General features: G+C 46.6%; 1 protein-coding gene across 9 annotated transcripts in view; it reads right to left on the bottom strand.

Annotated features, from left to right (window-relative positions):
• LOC129827891 (transcription factor COE3-like) overlaps nucleotides 1-16,889 on the bottom strand; it is a 93,434-nt gene that overhangs the window by 58,234 nt on the left and 18,311 nt on the right. For all 9 annotated transcript variants that reach the window (XM_055889156.1, XM_055889155.1, XM_055889158.1 and 6 more), the window contains exon 6: nucleotides 13,778-13,846. In XM_055889156.1, the coding sequence (XP_055745131.1) occupies nucleotides 13,778-13,846 (69 nt within the window). The remainder of the gene's footprint in view (nucleotides 1-13,777; nucleotides 13,847-16,889) is intronic.

Below are 16,889 nucleotides of genomic sequence, written 5' to 3'. Positions count from 1 at the left end.
AGAGGGGGGAGAAGGAGGAGTGGGAGTAACATCACATTGAAATAAAAGTCTCTCTCTCTCTCTCTCTCTCTCTCTCTCTCTCTCTCTCTCTCTCTCTCTCTCTCTCTCTCTCTCTCTCTCTCTCTCTCTCTCTCTCTCTCTCTCTCTCTCTCTCTCTCTCTCTCTCTCTCTCTCTCTCTCTCTCTCTCTCTCTCTCTCTCTCTCTCTCTCTCTCTCTCTCTCTCTCTCTCTCTCTCTCTCATTAAATTCCTTTGTGCGCCGCGCCTGTTCCGTGCTCACTGGTGTTAAAATGTCTATTCATTTTGCCAGCTGCCACCCTGGTAGTAAAGGAGAACTGTGACTATGGCGCCAGACCTCTGGGCATAACACACACACACACACACACACACACACACACACACACACACACACACACACACACACACACACACACACACACACACACACACACACACACACAGGTATTAGCAGTGACATTACTGACATACAGTGACATAGCGCTAAGTAATGTAGCTAGCATAGCATCTTAGTCAAGCATAGCCCTAGCTTGATGTTAAAATCAGTCTAGCACATCCACATATTTCTCTCCGTGCCATTTAGCTGCGCCACTCCCGCGCCACACGCGTCGACCTTGGCGTTTTCCACTGGCGCGGCTGGTGCCATCTGCAGACGGCAGGCTTGGGCAGTAAAGCATCCCGACCCCAAGTTTTTGGGCCCGTTACGCCTCCACCAGGGGCCCGGGCCAGATGGCATTACCCACTAAGAGGGTTTTACTGCAGCTAAAGACGACCGGGCAGAGCCTGCCCGCCTCCCTCCTCCCTGCTTGCTGTGCCAAATGTGCCCCCCTCTACCCCCCTCGCCAACCCACCCAATATTTCAGTCATGATTATCCGGCACCAGACAATCCTTTAAAAGCCAAAAGGACATAACTGGCATAACTGCAACACAGCAAGAACCTGCAGCTGCTGGGATATGAGCAGACTTTCTTATTAAGCTGCAGAGGAAAGTCCAACTTGTGTTTCACTGGGTTCTGAAACTCCCAATGAAGACAGAGTGCTCAGAAACCATGTTAAAACTAACTTTATAAATGTTTTTTTCGATACACAAGTGTGGGCGCGTACCCATGTGGGCGGACTGACAGACATACCTCCAGACATACTAGTTCAGTTGTCTACAGTATTTCACACTCTCACTCGGTGTGAGCCGAGTCATCCCCAGCACTGTAACCAGCTGTGCCATTAAGATGAAAAACAAAATATAGGAAAAATAGGGAGGGGATGCTTTTTTACCGTATAGGAGAATAGAGCTGACGTGTCTGTGGGTTCCGAGAGGAGCTGCTGCTGGGGTTGGGTAGCAAGATGTCTTTTTTTGCCAAATAGGAATTCTCTACAGTAAAACTAAGCTTGACCACATATTGGTAGCTAATATCATTCATTTGCATCCTGGTTGCCCAATGAAAATATTGGTTACTGTGACAGAAACAAAGATGTAACGTCTAAGTCTCAACTGCTATAATGCCTGTATAAGAGTGCGTAACAAAAATAACAATTCTGCAAATCGGTTCATGTTCAACCTAAATGAGTTCTAGAGACAGTTTGAACGTGTGCATGTTCTCATTGGGTTTACCCAGCTCCTTCCCAGTGTACCAGTGGTCCCAGGCTCTGATTAGAGGATTAATAGAGGGCCTGCTGAGCTGAGGAGCTCTGTGTATTGACTGCAGGGAACACACTCTGCTCCCAAATCCCTCCTCCCCGGAGCCCCTGCCTTAAACCTCCACTCTGCCCTCCACTCACCAGTCTACACCTGTGTCTGTGTCTGTCTTTCTTTTTTGATTGAATGTGTGTATGTGCGTGTGTGGTAGAAGTAAAATGCATCCAGTGTTTGTGAATACTGTCAGGGCGTGCTACAGAGGCTGCTCTGCTCTCTGGACTTTACATCACCAAGTAGTAGGGTGGGTTTTTTTTGGACTCTGCTTCATGACATGATTGATTTTCTTTCAGCGAGTCAACCACAGAGGTCTCCCCAGGAGATCTGAGCTGGGGGTGGAGGTCGGGAGAAACTAGAGTGATAGGTACGTGTGTGTGTGTGTGTGTGTGTGTGTGTCGGTCTGTCATTTTCCTTATTTCATCATCATCATTATTATAATCAATATAAGTACTACTAGCTTTGTATGAAGCTGTTATTGTCGACATAAGCAGCGATGCTATTTAAACAATTATAACATTTTCAATTATTTCATCTTTTCATTAATGCTAAAGTACTTTGGAGTATCCATCTGTACTCATGTAGTACAGTACACTAGAGCCTGTCTAAGTATTGTGTATAGTGTCTGCCATGCTCCCAAACCGAAAGGCTACTCTGCACTATTTTGCCTCTCAGATCCCAATGATCAATGTCTTACAAGACGACATGTTTGCACTAAGGGGCACAAAGCCCGTGTTGGAGCCCAGATCGCTGAAGCAGACGGACGAGACGCAGCGCAGACAAATTACTCCGCTTAACCCAATCCCGGCACATGTAGCACATCTCTCCCTAGATTTGTCAAGGCTTCGTCCTCTGTCAGCTATTATCCACTTTATTTCATTCTAGGGATCAAATTTGTATCCAGTTAGGCCTCTCATCTCTAACTCAAAGGGAATAAATAAAACTAGACTTTATTGCGCAGCACCCTGAAACAAGAAAAGGGGGGAACGGGAGAAGAAAAAAAGAGAAAAAAATCTCCAATTAATTCGGATCAAGTCAATAACACTGTAATATTTATGAAGGCTGGAAGCCAGCCTGCCCTAAAACCCAAACTCCAGCAATCCTGAATTATAAATTGGTATTGATTTGTGTTGTGGGTGAGTGTGTGCACGGCGTGTGTGTGTGTGTGTGTGAATCCCTTTGTGAAGAGGGATAAATGTGTAGACAAGATGGCTTAAGATCTACTGTATATATGGGTTTGATACGTTTTTTTAAGTGTTTCTAAGCGTTTGTCTATATGTTTATGACTGAGTGCATTCTGTATGAGTGCATGTTATTGACACTGTAGCCAATCCATTTAGTGTGTTATGTCTGTGTTTTTTGTGTGTGTTATCATGTCTATGTGTGTGTGTGTGTGTGTGTGTGTGTGTGCGTGGTGAAAGCAATAGGGTCTCATCCTGCCCTGGCGTCAGAGTTGCATCAAATATAGATGATCCTGCATCCCCTGCGAGATATGTACACAGTGCATAACAAAGTGTTGATTCACACACACAAAGAGCCAAACCTTAGAAACAACAGGATTTCAACTGTCATTACCCCCCACCGCTAACAAACTCAACTTGGTAGGCAACCTATAGTGTGAATACTGTATAGAATTCCAGTCTGTGCAATAAAGATACAATATGATAGTTTGGTTTATGATTGATCAACTGCCTCCCTAACTGTTTTCTCCCCAGTTATAATGTCTTTGGGAGATTCCGCAATCACTCTTTCTCATGAGCATATCATCTACTCGGTGAAATGTGTCTATGTAATATCACTGGTGGATTTGTTTTGTGATGTTATTCTGCGTGGTTTGACGAGTTAGGCCCTTTGAGAGGTAAGTGTAAGAAATATAAACATTGGGAAACACTTTGTGTGCGTTCTCTCATAGTTTGTAAGCTGATCATCAATTCTAATTCCTTGGGTGGCGTCTGTGGTGCGATGATCCTGTGCGCCGGTGTTACCGATGAGCCCTGTGGACTCGGACTGTTTACGGTGATGTAATGGATCTCCTCGACTTCCCCCTGTGCGCTCGCTCTATCTCGCTCTCACTCTCTCGTGGCCGGCCCCTCTCCTGCGACCCTCCTCATATCAAATCTCGGAATCTTTATATATAAATCAATACCCTCTTAATCTGCTCCTCTTTGTCCCTGCCTCCCTCCATCCATCCCTCTTTTCCTCCGTCCTCCTCCTCCCCCATCCTGTCTCATTCCCACTCCCTCACGCCACGACTCTTCTCCATCCAGCCACCCCCCCCCCCCCAACTCCGCCACCTCTCCCTCCCTCCTCATCCACACCACCACTTTTCTCCACTCCGCCACCCCCCCCCCCCCCCCCCCAACTCATCCCTCCTCATCCACACTCTTCTTTTCATCCATCCAGTGATTCACTCCCTCCTTTCCTTCTTCCCTTGAACTGCTGTGGCTGGTTCGGGCATGCCGCGTCCAGATTGCATCCTCACACTACGAGAAAAAAAAACCCAAAGGCTGATAAACCAAACCTGCTTGCTGATGAAACGAACTACCCTCCATTGCAGACTGACCTAAATCATCTGAGTGGTTGTTCCCCATGTTAGATATTCATAAAGATGAATGTATGCTCCAGCTATGAAGGTTAAGTGTCTTGCTCAAGGGTGAAAACCAACAACAGGCAACTCTTACTTTCAAGTTAGACAATGTTTCAAGAGCTATACTGTATATCAGGGGTGTTAAAAAACAACCTGCGGGCTGTGAGCTGTTATGAATGGTTATAGCAAGCATGCATTATGAACAAGCAGCTCTAATCCTACATCAAATTGCCTCCTCACATCTGTTTGGCAGGACTGGGCTCATGGATGGACCGACTTAATTAGCCACACCACACTCCTCCTCCTGATTAAACCACCCGAGTGTGTGTGTGTGTGTGTGTCAGTGGGGTTTGGAGGGAATGGAGGGTTATCTGTGCATTCTTAATTGGGGAAACACTCGGGTGATTAGCGTGCGAGAGAGAGAGAGAGACCATTGTGGGGGAGGGGAGTTGGCTGATATCAAAGGTGAATACATTCATGATAGGAAGATGCTGCTGCCCCATGGTTTCACAATCAGCTGAGTTGAAGATGGGGGGGGCTATCTTCCATGGCACATATATCAATGGGCAGGACAGAGCCAAACCACATATTGGGTTGAGGTAAAGGACTGGGAAGGGAGGAGCAGGTGGGTGGTTGGGGTGCGAAGGCATCCCAGCTAAGCCTGGGCTGTTGAGTCGATGGTGGGGCTGGGAGTGGAGGGCTCGGCGAGGGGTCCCCGGCGGTGTTTACAGATTACATCCCACCCCGTGTTGGCTCTTTGAAAGCCACAGGAGGCAGTGGTATGTCAACAGAAGGATCAACAAACAGGGATCGATAGCTTTTCTCTCACCGACGAGTAGTAAGGGGATAACGGCAGCATTAGTGACAAGCAGGCACTGGAGGGGGGGGGGCAGGAGGGCTTAGCGGCTGGCAGGTCTTGGTAGGGGGGCCCTGTCAGGACTAGGGATTTTCCCAGTTCCCATGCCCCCACATGGAGCGCTACTCTGGGTGGAAAGGTGGATTGGAGTCGGGGCCTGGGAGGCGTGGCTGGATCTGTTTGTGAAGAGAGTCAGTGTGTCGATGGGTGGGTTCCAATTAGGGCTCAATCCCATTTCAGTTAACTATATCTATCCAGAACATTCAGATCCACAACAGAGAGTAAACAAGGACAGAGGTGAGGGGAATGAGTTACTATCCTAAAACAAATGGTGAATGATATCTTTTCCCCTCTGGTGAATAGGTTTATGGGCAACCTTGGGCCAGTGCACACTTCGCAGCGCATCACATCAGCCATGCTCAGCCCCGGGGGCCCGCTGGAGGCCCTGGCTCCACCCCGGCCTGATGGAACCACCCAGACGGATATTACCACAGGCTGTGAACGCTAAGACAGGTAGCGAAACACCCCTTCTGTTCCCAACCGCCTGCCAACAGGGTGACTTGGCAGCTTCCGAGCCCCCGTTCAACAGAGGGAGAGTGAAGTGTGTTATACTCACAGAGCCTTTGGGTTTTAAGGGACTGGAAAACCCTCCTCTGAATGGTAAATGGAGGATGATTGTTTAATGGCAACATCTGTAGTTGAATAACTGCTCGAGGAGCTTCAGCCTCCTTGAGGAAAATGCAAAGATTCAATAAGTTGGAGAGTCATGCAGGTTGGATACGAGTAGTGGTTCTCCTCGGGGAATCAAAGCCAAGAGAGAGGTAGGAATAATGACCTGTTTTTGTGGGAGCATTGTTCACCAGAGGCAGCTAGTCGTATCATATCATCCCGGGGTCGAGTGCGACCGTGGCTGTGATTGTGTGGTTTTCTATTTGGGGGAGCTGTAGTGTGTGTGTGTGTGTGTGTGTGTGTGTGTGTGTGTGTGTGTGTGTGTGTGTGTGTTGGAATAGATACCCTGCTGAAAGGCGAGAGGGGTGAACCACAAACACTGGCGCTGATATTTCCCTCTTACCCTGTGGAGCAGTCGTCAAGGTCATCTGGGCTAACCTTGACACAAGCACATAAATATATGAGCACACACACACTAACACATTTATACACACACAAAGTAGAAGACGCGGAGCAACTAGAAGGTGTAAGGTAATGTGGCTAGCTACTGTATAATTTGAATTAAGGAGAAGAGACGACTAACAACTTCACGTTGGGAGTTTTTGCATCTTTTAGCAGAGCCCGAGGGGTGGCAGTCATTGGATAAGATTACAGGACTGTAAACACACTGCAGGTACCTCACTGTGGCAACCGACCCCATTTCCCCTGTCCCCAGTGCTAGTCTTGCCACCATCACTCAGCAGACCAAACAAAATTCTTGCCAAAATAGAACATAAATCTATAGCCCGAGAGGATGGCGTCTACCTCTCTCTCTCCTTCTCTTAAAGACCGTTTGGTTTCCTGAAAGTCGTGAAGGAGCAGCGGTAGGCCGTCCCCCCTTGTGTGAGGGACGGGATATACTGAATAATTCAACCAGAAGACCAGGCCACCAACAGTCCCCCATCCATATTTTACACCTACACCAGTCTCTGACCCCCCACCCCCTGAACACGCTCACTCCCCCCAACCACCACCCCTGATATAGCCTAACTGCACCTGTCTAAGGCCGAAACACAAAAGATACCACAAAGCAACGCTACCCATAACGCAACACCAGACAAGGTGACCTCCATAATGCCTATGCGATAAAAAGCCGTTAAAATAACGTTGACACGGGGGCAACTGCCTTCAATAACATACATAAAGCCCAATGCAAAATCATGTAATAGCAGTTGGCCCCTTGTACCCATAACCTGTCTCCTCAATACATAACCCTGGAAAAACAACCCATAAAATCTGACAACGATCCCCTCCCCAATCTGGCAACCCCTTCCTCTCTCTCGGCCCTGACTCATCCCACCATCCCACTCCCCAATCTGGCAACCCCTTCATCTCTCTCGGCCCTGACTCATCCCACCATCCCACTCCCCAAACCTGGCAACCCCTTCCTCTCTCTCGGCCCTGACTCATCCCACCATCCCACTCCCCAATCTGGCAACCCCTTCATCTCTCGGCCCTGACTCATCCCACCATCCCACTCCCCAAACCTGGCAACCCCTTCCTCTCTCTCGGCCCTGACTCATCCCACCAATCCCACTCCCAAACCTGGCAACCCCTTCCTCTCTCTCGGCCCTGACTCATCCCACCATCCCACTCCCCAACCTGGCAACCCCTTCCTCTCTCTCGGCCCTGACTCATCCCACCATCCCACTCCCCAACCTGGCAACCCCTTCCTCTCTCTCGGCCCTGACTCATCCCACCATCCCACTTCCCCAACCTGGCAACCCCTTCCTCTCTCTCGGCCCTGACACATCCCAACATCCCACTTCCAGAACCTCGTCTTTTTTTCTTCTTTCAATTTCTACCCGGGCTGCCGAGTAATGTCCTGCTTTTATTGCAAATCTATACTCTTAATCTGGCCGGCTCTGATGTGCTCGCTGGCCGATCAATAGGCTGCGATTGCTGGAAAGAGTCCGGGGAGGCTGATAACCCCATCACCCCCCGTAGAGTTAACCCTCACTGGAGGTTGTCAGTCAGTCCAGCGCCTGGAAACGTGCATGCATGCATACACACATAAATATTGGTGTTTGCTAATACCCGTCCACACAGATTGAGTGTACAAAACATTAGGAACATCTGCTCTTGCCATGACAGACTGACCAGGTGAGTCCAGCTAAAAGCTATGCTCCCTTATTAATGTCACTTGTTAAATCAGTGTAGATGAAGGGGAGGAGACAAGTTAAAGAAGGATTTTTAAGCCTTGAGACAATTGAGCCATTGATTGTGTATGTGTGCCAGTCAGAGGGTGAATTGGCAAGACAAAAGATTTAAGTGCCTTTTAACTGGGTATGGTAGTGGGTGCTAGGCGCACCAGTTTGAGTGTGTCAAGAACTGCAACGATGCTGGGTTTTTCACATCTGTATCAAAAATGGTTCACCACCCTAAGGACATCCAGCCAACTTGATACAACTGTGGGAATCATTGGAGTCAACATGGACCACAAGCATTTCTCTACACTAACATGAACATCTGCTAACCATGTGTATGTGACAAATACATTTGATTTGACCAGCATCCCTTTTGACATCTTGTAGTCCACGCCTCGACGAATTGAGGCTGTTCTGAGGGCAAAAGGGGGTGCAACTCAATATTAGGAAGGTGTTCCTAATGTTTTGTACACTCAGTGTATATCCACACGTTAACAGATGTCTGCACCTGATAGATGACATGACTTTTGCTTTAAATCTCCAGTGTAATACTGATCATATGAAAAACGAGGAGGCTTCAATATATACAGTATATGAGATCTATTTCCAGGAGAGCTTTCATAACTCCCCATCGACCGGTCCAACCAATGATGGACAGCTTCCCAAGCCACTCATAAACAGTAACCGACACCAACAGACAGCCCTAAACAAATGTCCATTGACAGACTGTAGGGGATGGCTAGTGGTTAGTACTATAGAACAGATCATGGAAAGCTATGAGGGGTGGGGGGGGGGTGGGGAGAGAAGGGTATGACTCCCATGTCCAGCAGATCCATTAAGGTAAGAGGGTGAAGGGAGATAGGGGAGATAGGAGGAGACAAGGAGGGGTTAGGGCCCGTGTGGTCTATACTGAGTAATTAGCCACTGGTCCCCCAGTAAGCTGACAGTCTCTGGGAATTTATGGTCCCACTCATGGAACTGGCCCGGCCATCTAATTGCAATATTAGCTTGTAATAACACCTGTTTTAATGGCCACAAGCCAATATTTCACCACACCCCATTGGGGCTCTCTGCTTGCCTCGGCACGATTTCCCCCATTAAATGGCAGCACTGGAAACAAACTGCTTCCTGGTTTTAGATGGAGGTCCCACCTCAGAGTGCAACCTCCATTTTGTCTGCCAACCAAATGTATCCCCTACCCATCCCTTATGCTGGTTATAGGCGCAAATGTGTATGTCCAATGTGATAGGTCATAGAGAAGGCATGTAAGACGTGCATAAGACATGAGTAATGTATAATGATCACGAGAGAAAGAGGACATTGTCACCACACCAAACGAAATAAAGTTCCTGCAATTTCATCATTTTATATTCAAATGCTTGCTATATAGGGAGTGTGTGTGCACTTGCATACATTTAATCACGTGTGTGTGTGTGTGTGTGTGTGTGTGTGTGTGTGTGTGTGTGTGTGTGTGTGTGTGTGTTTATCAGCGATAATCCGAGGAGAGGTGGTAAAAGATGCAGAGCAGAATCAGAGTTTGATTTACAGGGTCTACGGATCATTTGAAACAGAGGCGCTTGTGTGTGTGTGTGTGTGTGTGTGTGTGTGTGTGTGTGTGTGTGTGTGTGTGTGTGTGTGGGGGGGGGGGGGGGCATGAATTGCCGGCATTAACCACTTTACAGTGGCGACTGATAGGGGTGATTTGCATCGCGGGTCACCAATAGCAACCCTCCACCCACCCTGGCTAACTGTTTTATCTGTTGGTTAAGTAGCTTGAGGCTGCGTCCCCATAAATCCTGTATCTCTTAATAGGGCACTAAAATGCAGTGATATGGGCCGTCCGGCACTAAATCATGAGCCAGGCTTGTCGCTGGTAAACATTTTGGAATTGTTTGGGTGGGGTGTAACGAGCGTAGCGATGTAGCGGGAGGGTGGAGGGGGGGGGGGGGGGTGACCACTGACACACACACTCTAGTTGAGGATGATGTGGCACAGGAACATTCCTGCAGATTTCTACCCGAGGATATGCCTATTGGGACTGGATATGTATTTGTGTGATGCAAGCAAGTGTGTGTGGTGTGTAGTCCTGCATGTATGCGGCAGTGGAGGCTCCTCAGAAGAGGAAGGGGAGGACCATCCTCCTATCCTTTTTGATAAAACTATACTAAATATATTCACGTCACCAAATAATTGATTAACACACACTGTTTTGCAATTAAGGTCTATAATAGCCTCAACAGCACTCTGTAGGGTAGCACCACGGTGTAGCCGGAGGACAGCTAGTTTCCATCCTCCTCTGGGTACATTGACTTCAATACAAAACCTAGGAGGCTCATAGTTCTCAACCCCTTCCATAGACTTACAAAGTAATTATGACAACTTCCGGAAGACGTCCTCCAACCTATCAGAGCTCTTGCAGCATGAACTGACACTTTGTCCACCCAATCAAAGGATCAGTAAATATATCTAGTACTGAAAGCATAAGCTACAGCTAGCTAGCACTGCAGTGCATGAAATGTGGTGAGTAGAGAGAAACACAATAGTTGAGCAGTTTTAAACATATTAATTTCTTCAAAATGAAGGAGAAGCGAGAGAGATATTAAATTTTTTAATCTCACATTCACTTAGCTAGCAAATGCAGCTAGCTAGTTTAGGCTACTCAAACTCGCGACTCAAACAGGGGGATTCTATGTTAGCTAGTTGGCTATGACTATCCAACACCACAACACTGGAACTCTTCCAAGTCAAAGTAAGCTTTCAGTTTGACTAATTTATTGCCACCGGGGCCCACCGGTGTAACTGCTGAACTGCTTACTGACTATACACTGTAACGTTACTGCATGATTGTAGTGGGTTTACTAACACGTTAGTTCTATTAGCTACTGTATGTTGACAATGACATTATTTTAGCTAATATGGTGACAGCGATTTAGGCTGTGTGTAGCGGTTATGATATGGTTTGGAACGTTTTTTTCCCCTTGGTCACAGCTGATGTGTTGTGCACTGAAGTCCACAAGCGAAGGGAAAAGGTGAGAGGAGGAGAGCGCAGAAGGAATACAACGTGGCTGAAGGAATACAACGTGGCTGCTATGAAAGTGAACTGTGTTGACGTGTGATCAGTGGTGTATTCATTCCACCGATTCTGTTGAAAAACATTTCTTAAACGGAAGCAAACAGAACAAACATACCTGCATTTGTCCAATAGAAGCTCTCGTTTGCAACTGTTGGACTAATGATTACACCCTAGATCAGCTGGATGAAGGCAATGACCTGTGTGCACCTATGTTGTAAACTTTCCTTCACAGGCTAGGTTGTTGCAACCTCATGATGGGTATCGGGAATATTTGAGTATCATGTAGTAGCCTAAACCTATCGATGTTACATTGAACTGGGTGAATGTATTATGAATGACAGTCATCCAATATGCTGTAATAGAAATAAGGCCATGCTCATTAAAAAAATTATAGTCCTCCCTCATTTTAAACGACACCAATCATCACTGGGGTGTGTGTGTGTTTACTGGTTGAAAGTATCATCATTGTAATCGTATATGCTCAGAGTTGGGTAGATTACTTTCTAAATGTAATCCGTTACAGTTACTAGTTAATTGTTCAAAACTGTAATCAGTAACGTAACTTTTTGATTACCCAAACTCAGTAACATAATCTGCTTACTTTTAGCTGCTTTTAGATTACTTTCCCTTTAAGAGGTATTAGAAGGACACACAAATTAATATCACCAATTGAACGACATCTATTGCAGGATAAATCAGTGTTAGAGTTTACATAACTGGCCATATATGGAGGTTGTATTTTACTTTATGGGTTGGTTATGTAGGCTTCTTCTAACCCATTGCTTTCTACTACAGATAATAATATATTAGCTAGGTAATATCTTTACATTAAAAAACAAAGTCTGACAGATTTGATCTTGATCTTCAAGAATAGGACTTGGAAATATGGAAATATAGATTAGCCAAAGTGTTTTACATGAGCATAATATTTCTGAGTCGGGGTCTCAGCTTACTGTTGAGAGTTAGAATAGTAGAATACACAAGGTGCAATTTAGAAATGTGGTTGTGCATCAGCAGTTTCTCTGTTGTTATGTCAGTTACTGATAGTCACTCAATTAGCCATGTCAGCTAACAATTTTTAGATTTGTAAAATAGTCTAGCCTGCTATCTAAACTTGTATTAATCATGGCCGAATACTGACAGTCCACACAGGGCATGTGCCCAGGGGCCCTGACCTCGAGGGGGCCCCCATTGATGTTGTTAGTCACTGTCACTCAGATATCATTAACATTGAATGAGTCATAGCAAAATGTGTAGAATTGCAGGTAATTAGCTTATTCTCTGCTGTCAAGAGGGGGACGACTAAAGTGTTTTGCCCACGAGGTGGGGGGGCCCCTCATCCAAATCTCACTTAGGGCCCTCAAAAGGCTAGGGCCGGCCCTGAATCAGTTACCCAACCAAGGCAGGGCCCCCCAGTTACCCACATGGGCCCCCTACCTCCTCTCTTCCCCCATCTGATGATTAGCAGAGCGGCAGCATGTCATTTACACTCATTGACAGCGGGCTCCTGTGGTTGGCGGTTGCAGTCAAGAAGGTCTATACAGCACTATACAGCTGTTGCAAGAGCTCATTTTTCACTGGCTGTCCACTGGTCGCAAAAACAATGATTGATAGGCAGTTTAAGCTTCTTCAATTTAACCATTATTTGTATAAAATACACAAATACAATTGTAAACAGCCATTCACAACCACCATAATCCGAAGCCTAAGGCGCAAATAGCTAAATGAGAGAGCAGTAGTGTGATTCACATCAATGCGCGATGTAAATAAGTGATATCCGTATCGCCCCTAGGCTACACCACTGCTTTCGTCCTCCAAACGTTTATTCAAGTTGGATAATCTTTGGATACCAACCACAGTCACACCATTGGAAGACATAGCTTGGACTGTAGCCTACAAAAGCCTATTCCTGCTCTGTTCACGCGATCCATCAAACACATTTGGTGTCAATCATAGTAGTCACTAATTTGTGGTCAGACTCGCTCAGGAAGAACTTTTTCAATGCTGATTCAAATGTCATTGAGAAAACAAAGAAGTCAAAGATTTTTACTCAAACATCCTTTCTGAATGTAAAAGTAATCCTATAAGTAATCATTTTGTTTTTGAAAAGCATCTGTAATGTGATTACAATATTTTTGCTGGTAACGTAAGGGATTACAGCTACCGTTTTTTGGGGGGTAATCCGTTTCTCCCCAACCCTGGCTAGAGGTCTGACTAAAGAGAATAGCATGAGATTTACTGAGATCTTAATCTGATCTAGAAAAACAAGATGTGACATGATGTCTGTAGCTTTGGACTGTTACTTCTACCACAGGCAGCAAGAGGTAAGAAGACATGTGTGTGTGTGTGTGTGTGTGTGTGTGTGTGTGTGTGTGTGTGTGTGTGTGTGTGTGTGTGTGTGTGTGTGTGTGTGTTGTGACTCTGTATATGTGGATCACTGGTTTCCAAGCTTCCAGCTCTCCTGTCCCCTGGCCATTCTCCAAGCTCAGTCTAACGAGCCAACATGGATTTGGTAATGACCCTTGTGCCCTCAGAGGCCACTACTGTCCTTTTGGAGGAGGTCAGTATACCCCAGCCAGCCTGACAGGCCCAATGATAGACACAACCACGAAGGCTTGGTCTTGCTTACCTGCTTGGTCCCACTGCTTGCCTGATTTGTGGCTGTGAAAGAAAGAAGTGGAATAAAAGGAGTGTGTCCTTACCTGTCAATGATGACTGGGTCGGAGGGCGTCTCGTTGCGGTTTCCACAGCTCTTCTTGTCACAACAACGACTAGGGGAAAAAAACACAAAAGACACAATTCGCTATCACACTTAGGTTTACTAAAAACATTTACTATCATTTGTTGCTAGAGTTGTTGGACGGTCTCTGGTAACAGTGGGCATACAGCGGACTATGGAGTCAGAGAGGAACCATGTGCAATCTGTTGTCCCCCTTCTCCCCCATCCCCCCACCTCGACCCACGCTCCAGCTGGGCAGGGCTCCAGCCAAGGTCACTCAGCGACTCGCTGACAGTTTGGACAGCGCCCAGAGATGGCCTGGCCGGCCCGGTGCTAAGCCACCTCCATCCTGCCCCCGTGCCATCACCCCTGCCACACCGCCATGGCCACCCTGGCCTTGCCCAGGTCTGTGCCACTGCCCCTCTGCCCCTGCCCAACTGCTCATGTGGTGGCATGCCGTTTCAGAAAAGAGGGTGTGAATTCAGCCAAATGGCCTCTTCTGGTTGGTCGCCATGCAATGGTGGACAATGAGAATCAGTTTCCCAATCATTCTGATTCAGTCTAGTGTAACAATAGCACAGTGCAAAGAGAGTTTTTCAGTTTTCCCATTTGATGGTAGTGGTAGTGGCATACTTTCTAGTAGTTTAACAGTTCATTCAGTGTCAATTATATTGCATTCAGAAAATGAATTTGGATTCAATATACGCCTTTTGTACATTTACATTCAAAATTCTTTATATAATGCAGTGACTCAAATGTATTTTATTTAACTAGGCAAGTCAGTTAAGAACAAATTCGTATTTACAATGACAGCCTATCCCGGCCAAACCCTCCACTAAACCGGACGACTCTGGGTCAATTGTGTGCCGCCCTATGGGACGCCCGTTGTGATTCAGCCAGGGATCGAACCTGGGTCTGTAGTGACGCCTCTAACACTGCGATGTGAAATTGAAATGGGAGTCCTGATTATGCGGGTTGTTAACAGTAACTAAGGTCCCATTTTAAATATAAATGTGTTATTCTAAAGATAATTGAAACCAACCCTCTTATTCTTCAAAATTATTCATATTGCATGACCTGCCGAGGACCAATTATGCTCACACACTCACCCACGCTGTCATGAATCACATTGCCATTTGACAAACAAGCTTAAAACTGAGCCACCGAATGCCAAATTAACCCATTTTATGAATCATTTATCACACCGTTTGATCTCTAAGTAGAAGAAAAACATAAACTAAGTACTGTTTTTTTGCCTGGTTTTTGTGTGTGTGTGTGTGACTGTTTCCATAGAACGTACCACAATAATTTATTCCCCCAGCTACTTGGAACCATTAGCAAAGTTCCAGGAGACCAATTAGCATTGGAAACCCAATGGTGCTGCTGTGGTGACAACCTCCTCAAACTGAGAAAGTGTTATAAACAAACTGGACCCCAGGAGCACTGCCAGGCCCCTCGGGGGACCCGGGGCCCTTCGCACACGAAAACAAACCTTGGCTGAGCGTCCACAATATCGCCTTAATGACGTTTCCCCCCGGGCCCAAACTGGCTAACACCCTGGCTAGCTAATGACTGAGAACACAGGCCAGTAAGTCAGACGAGTCCCACAAAACAACTAGACTGGATATCCAGTCAGCGTTACTATGGTTTTTTCAGCTACAGCCGAGAAATAGTACTGAGCATGAGCAGTGCTGGTCCAGTGAGCGCCACAGCAACGAAACCAGAGAGGCCAACTTGATGATTTGTCAATCTAGCAAAAAGGACCCACACCGAATCTACAATAAGAAGTGAGCCTGGAATGCCAGTTTTATCCCAAGATGGGCAGCCTGCCTGGCTGGTCACTAGCATCATTATCATTGTCCCTCCAGTCAGCCAGGCATACTTCAAATTATCCCCACAAGTGGAATCTACTTAAGCACTAAAAAAAGGAGTGTTCGAAGCTGAACTATCAGAGTTTAGCTTTAAAAAACAAGAGAAGCCTTCAAAGGCTCCCTGGAGAACCTGAAGACGGGCATCAGAGGGAAGGAGAACAGAGCCAGTCTGTTGGATCACAGGCCTGTGATAAGATGCGCACACAGTGAATGGCTGTCAATGGAGGGCTTGTTTTCAAAGGGCAAGTGCTGTAATTACCCAGCCCAAACATGAGGGCCGCAGCCAGACCTAATGATATGCGGCAGGACGGCAGGCAGACAGCCGGCTTGGCTGGGAGAGGACGCCCGTGGCAAGCCTTTCCCACACAGCGTGCCCTCTTCCAGCCTGGCACTGGTGCTGGTGCCCAGAGCCCAGTCCTGGCTAGCCTGTGTACCCATAGCGCAGTCCTCCGATGACTGGCCCACGCCAACTGACTACCACAAAGCCCCATTTGGTGGTTTTGGAAGAGCCAGTCTCAAATGAAAGAATGCTGTGTTGATATTGTGAGCCAATTCAAGTCACACGACATGGAATACTGTGACACTTCAAATGTACTTGCTAATCAACTACTGACATAGTTAAGTTGATATTTGTGTGTGTGTCAAGTAGTGATATTTAAAAATACTTACAAGTTTTTAAAAACACTGTAAATGAAGGGCCTCCATTTTGATCCTACAATCTATAATGTTGTCATCTCTATCTGATTAAAGACAAATAAACTCATTGCAAATCTTTTAAATTGTCAAACCTTCCAATAGGTTCAGTGCTTTTAACTCTATGATGAGAGAACTATTCTTTATCTTCAGAGAGTTCTGGACAAAGGGACAAGTCTCTAAGCCACCACCAGGGACCACATGGCCATGCCGGAGAGGGTCCCTACCAGCTGCTACAGTATACTTCTACTGCTGGTTGGAGTGTGTTACTTTACACGGCAGCGAGCCAGGCTGCAACACCACACGGGACTAGATAAAGACACCTCAGCCATCACGTCCCCCGTCACCTGGGAGACCGAGGGGGAGATCGAGATAGATGAAGAAAGAGAGCGCATCTCTCTCATCCCCTTCTCATTAGCCAATGGAAACACGGCATTCATCAGGGGAAGGATGGTTAATAATCACACTCAATCACGTAATGACCGACGCCAAGTGGAACCGTCATTAGGAAAATGAAGCGACGTATCAGAG

This window comes from Salvelinus fontinalis, chromosome 29 (genome assembly GCF_029448725.1).
Source record: "Salvelinus fontinalis isolate EN_2023a chromosome 29, ASM2944872v1, whole genome shotgun sequence".
NCBI classification, from domain to species: domain Eukaryota; kingdom Metazoa; phylum Chordata; class Actinopteri; order Salmoniformes; family Salmonidae; genus Salvelinus; species Salvelinus fontinalis.
The sequence above is the reverse complement of the archived record's forward strand: the minus strand, read 5'-3'. Positions and strand labels throughout refer to the sequence as shown.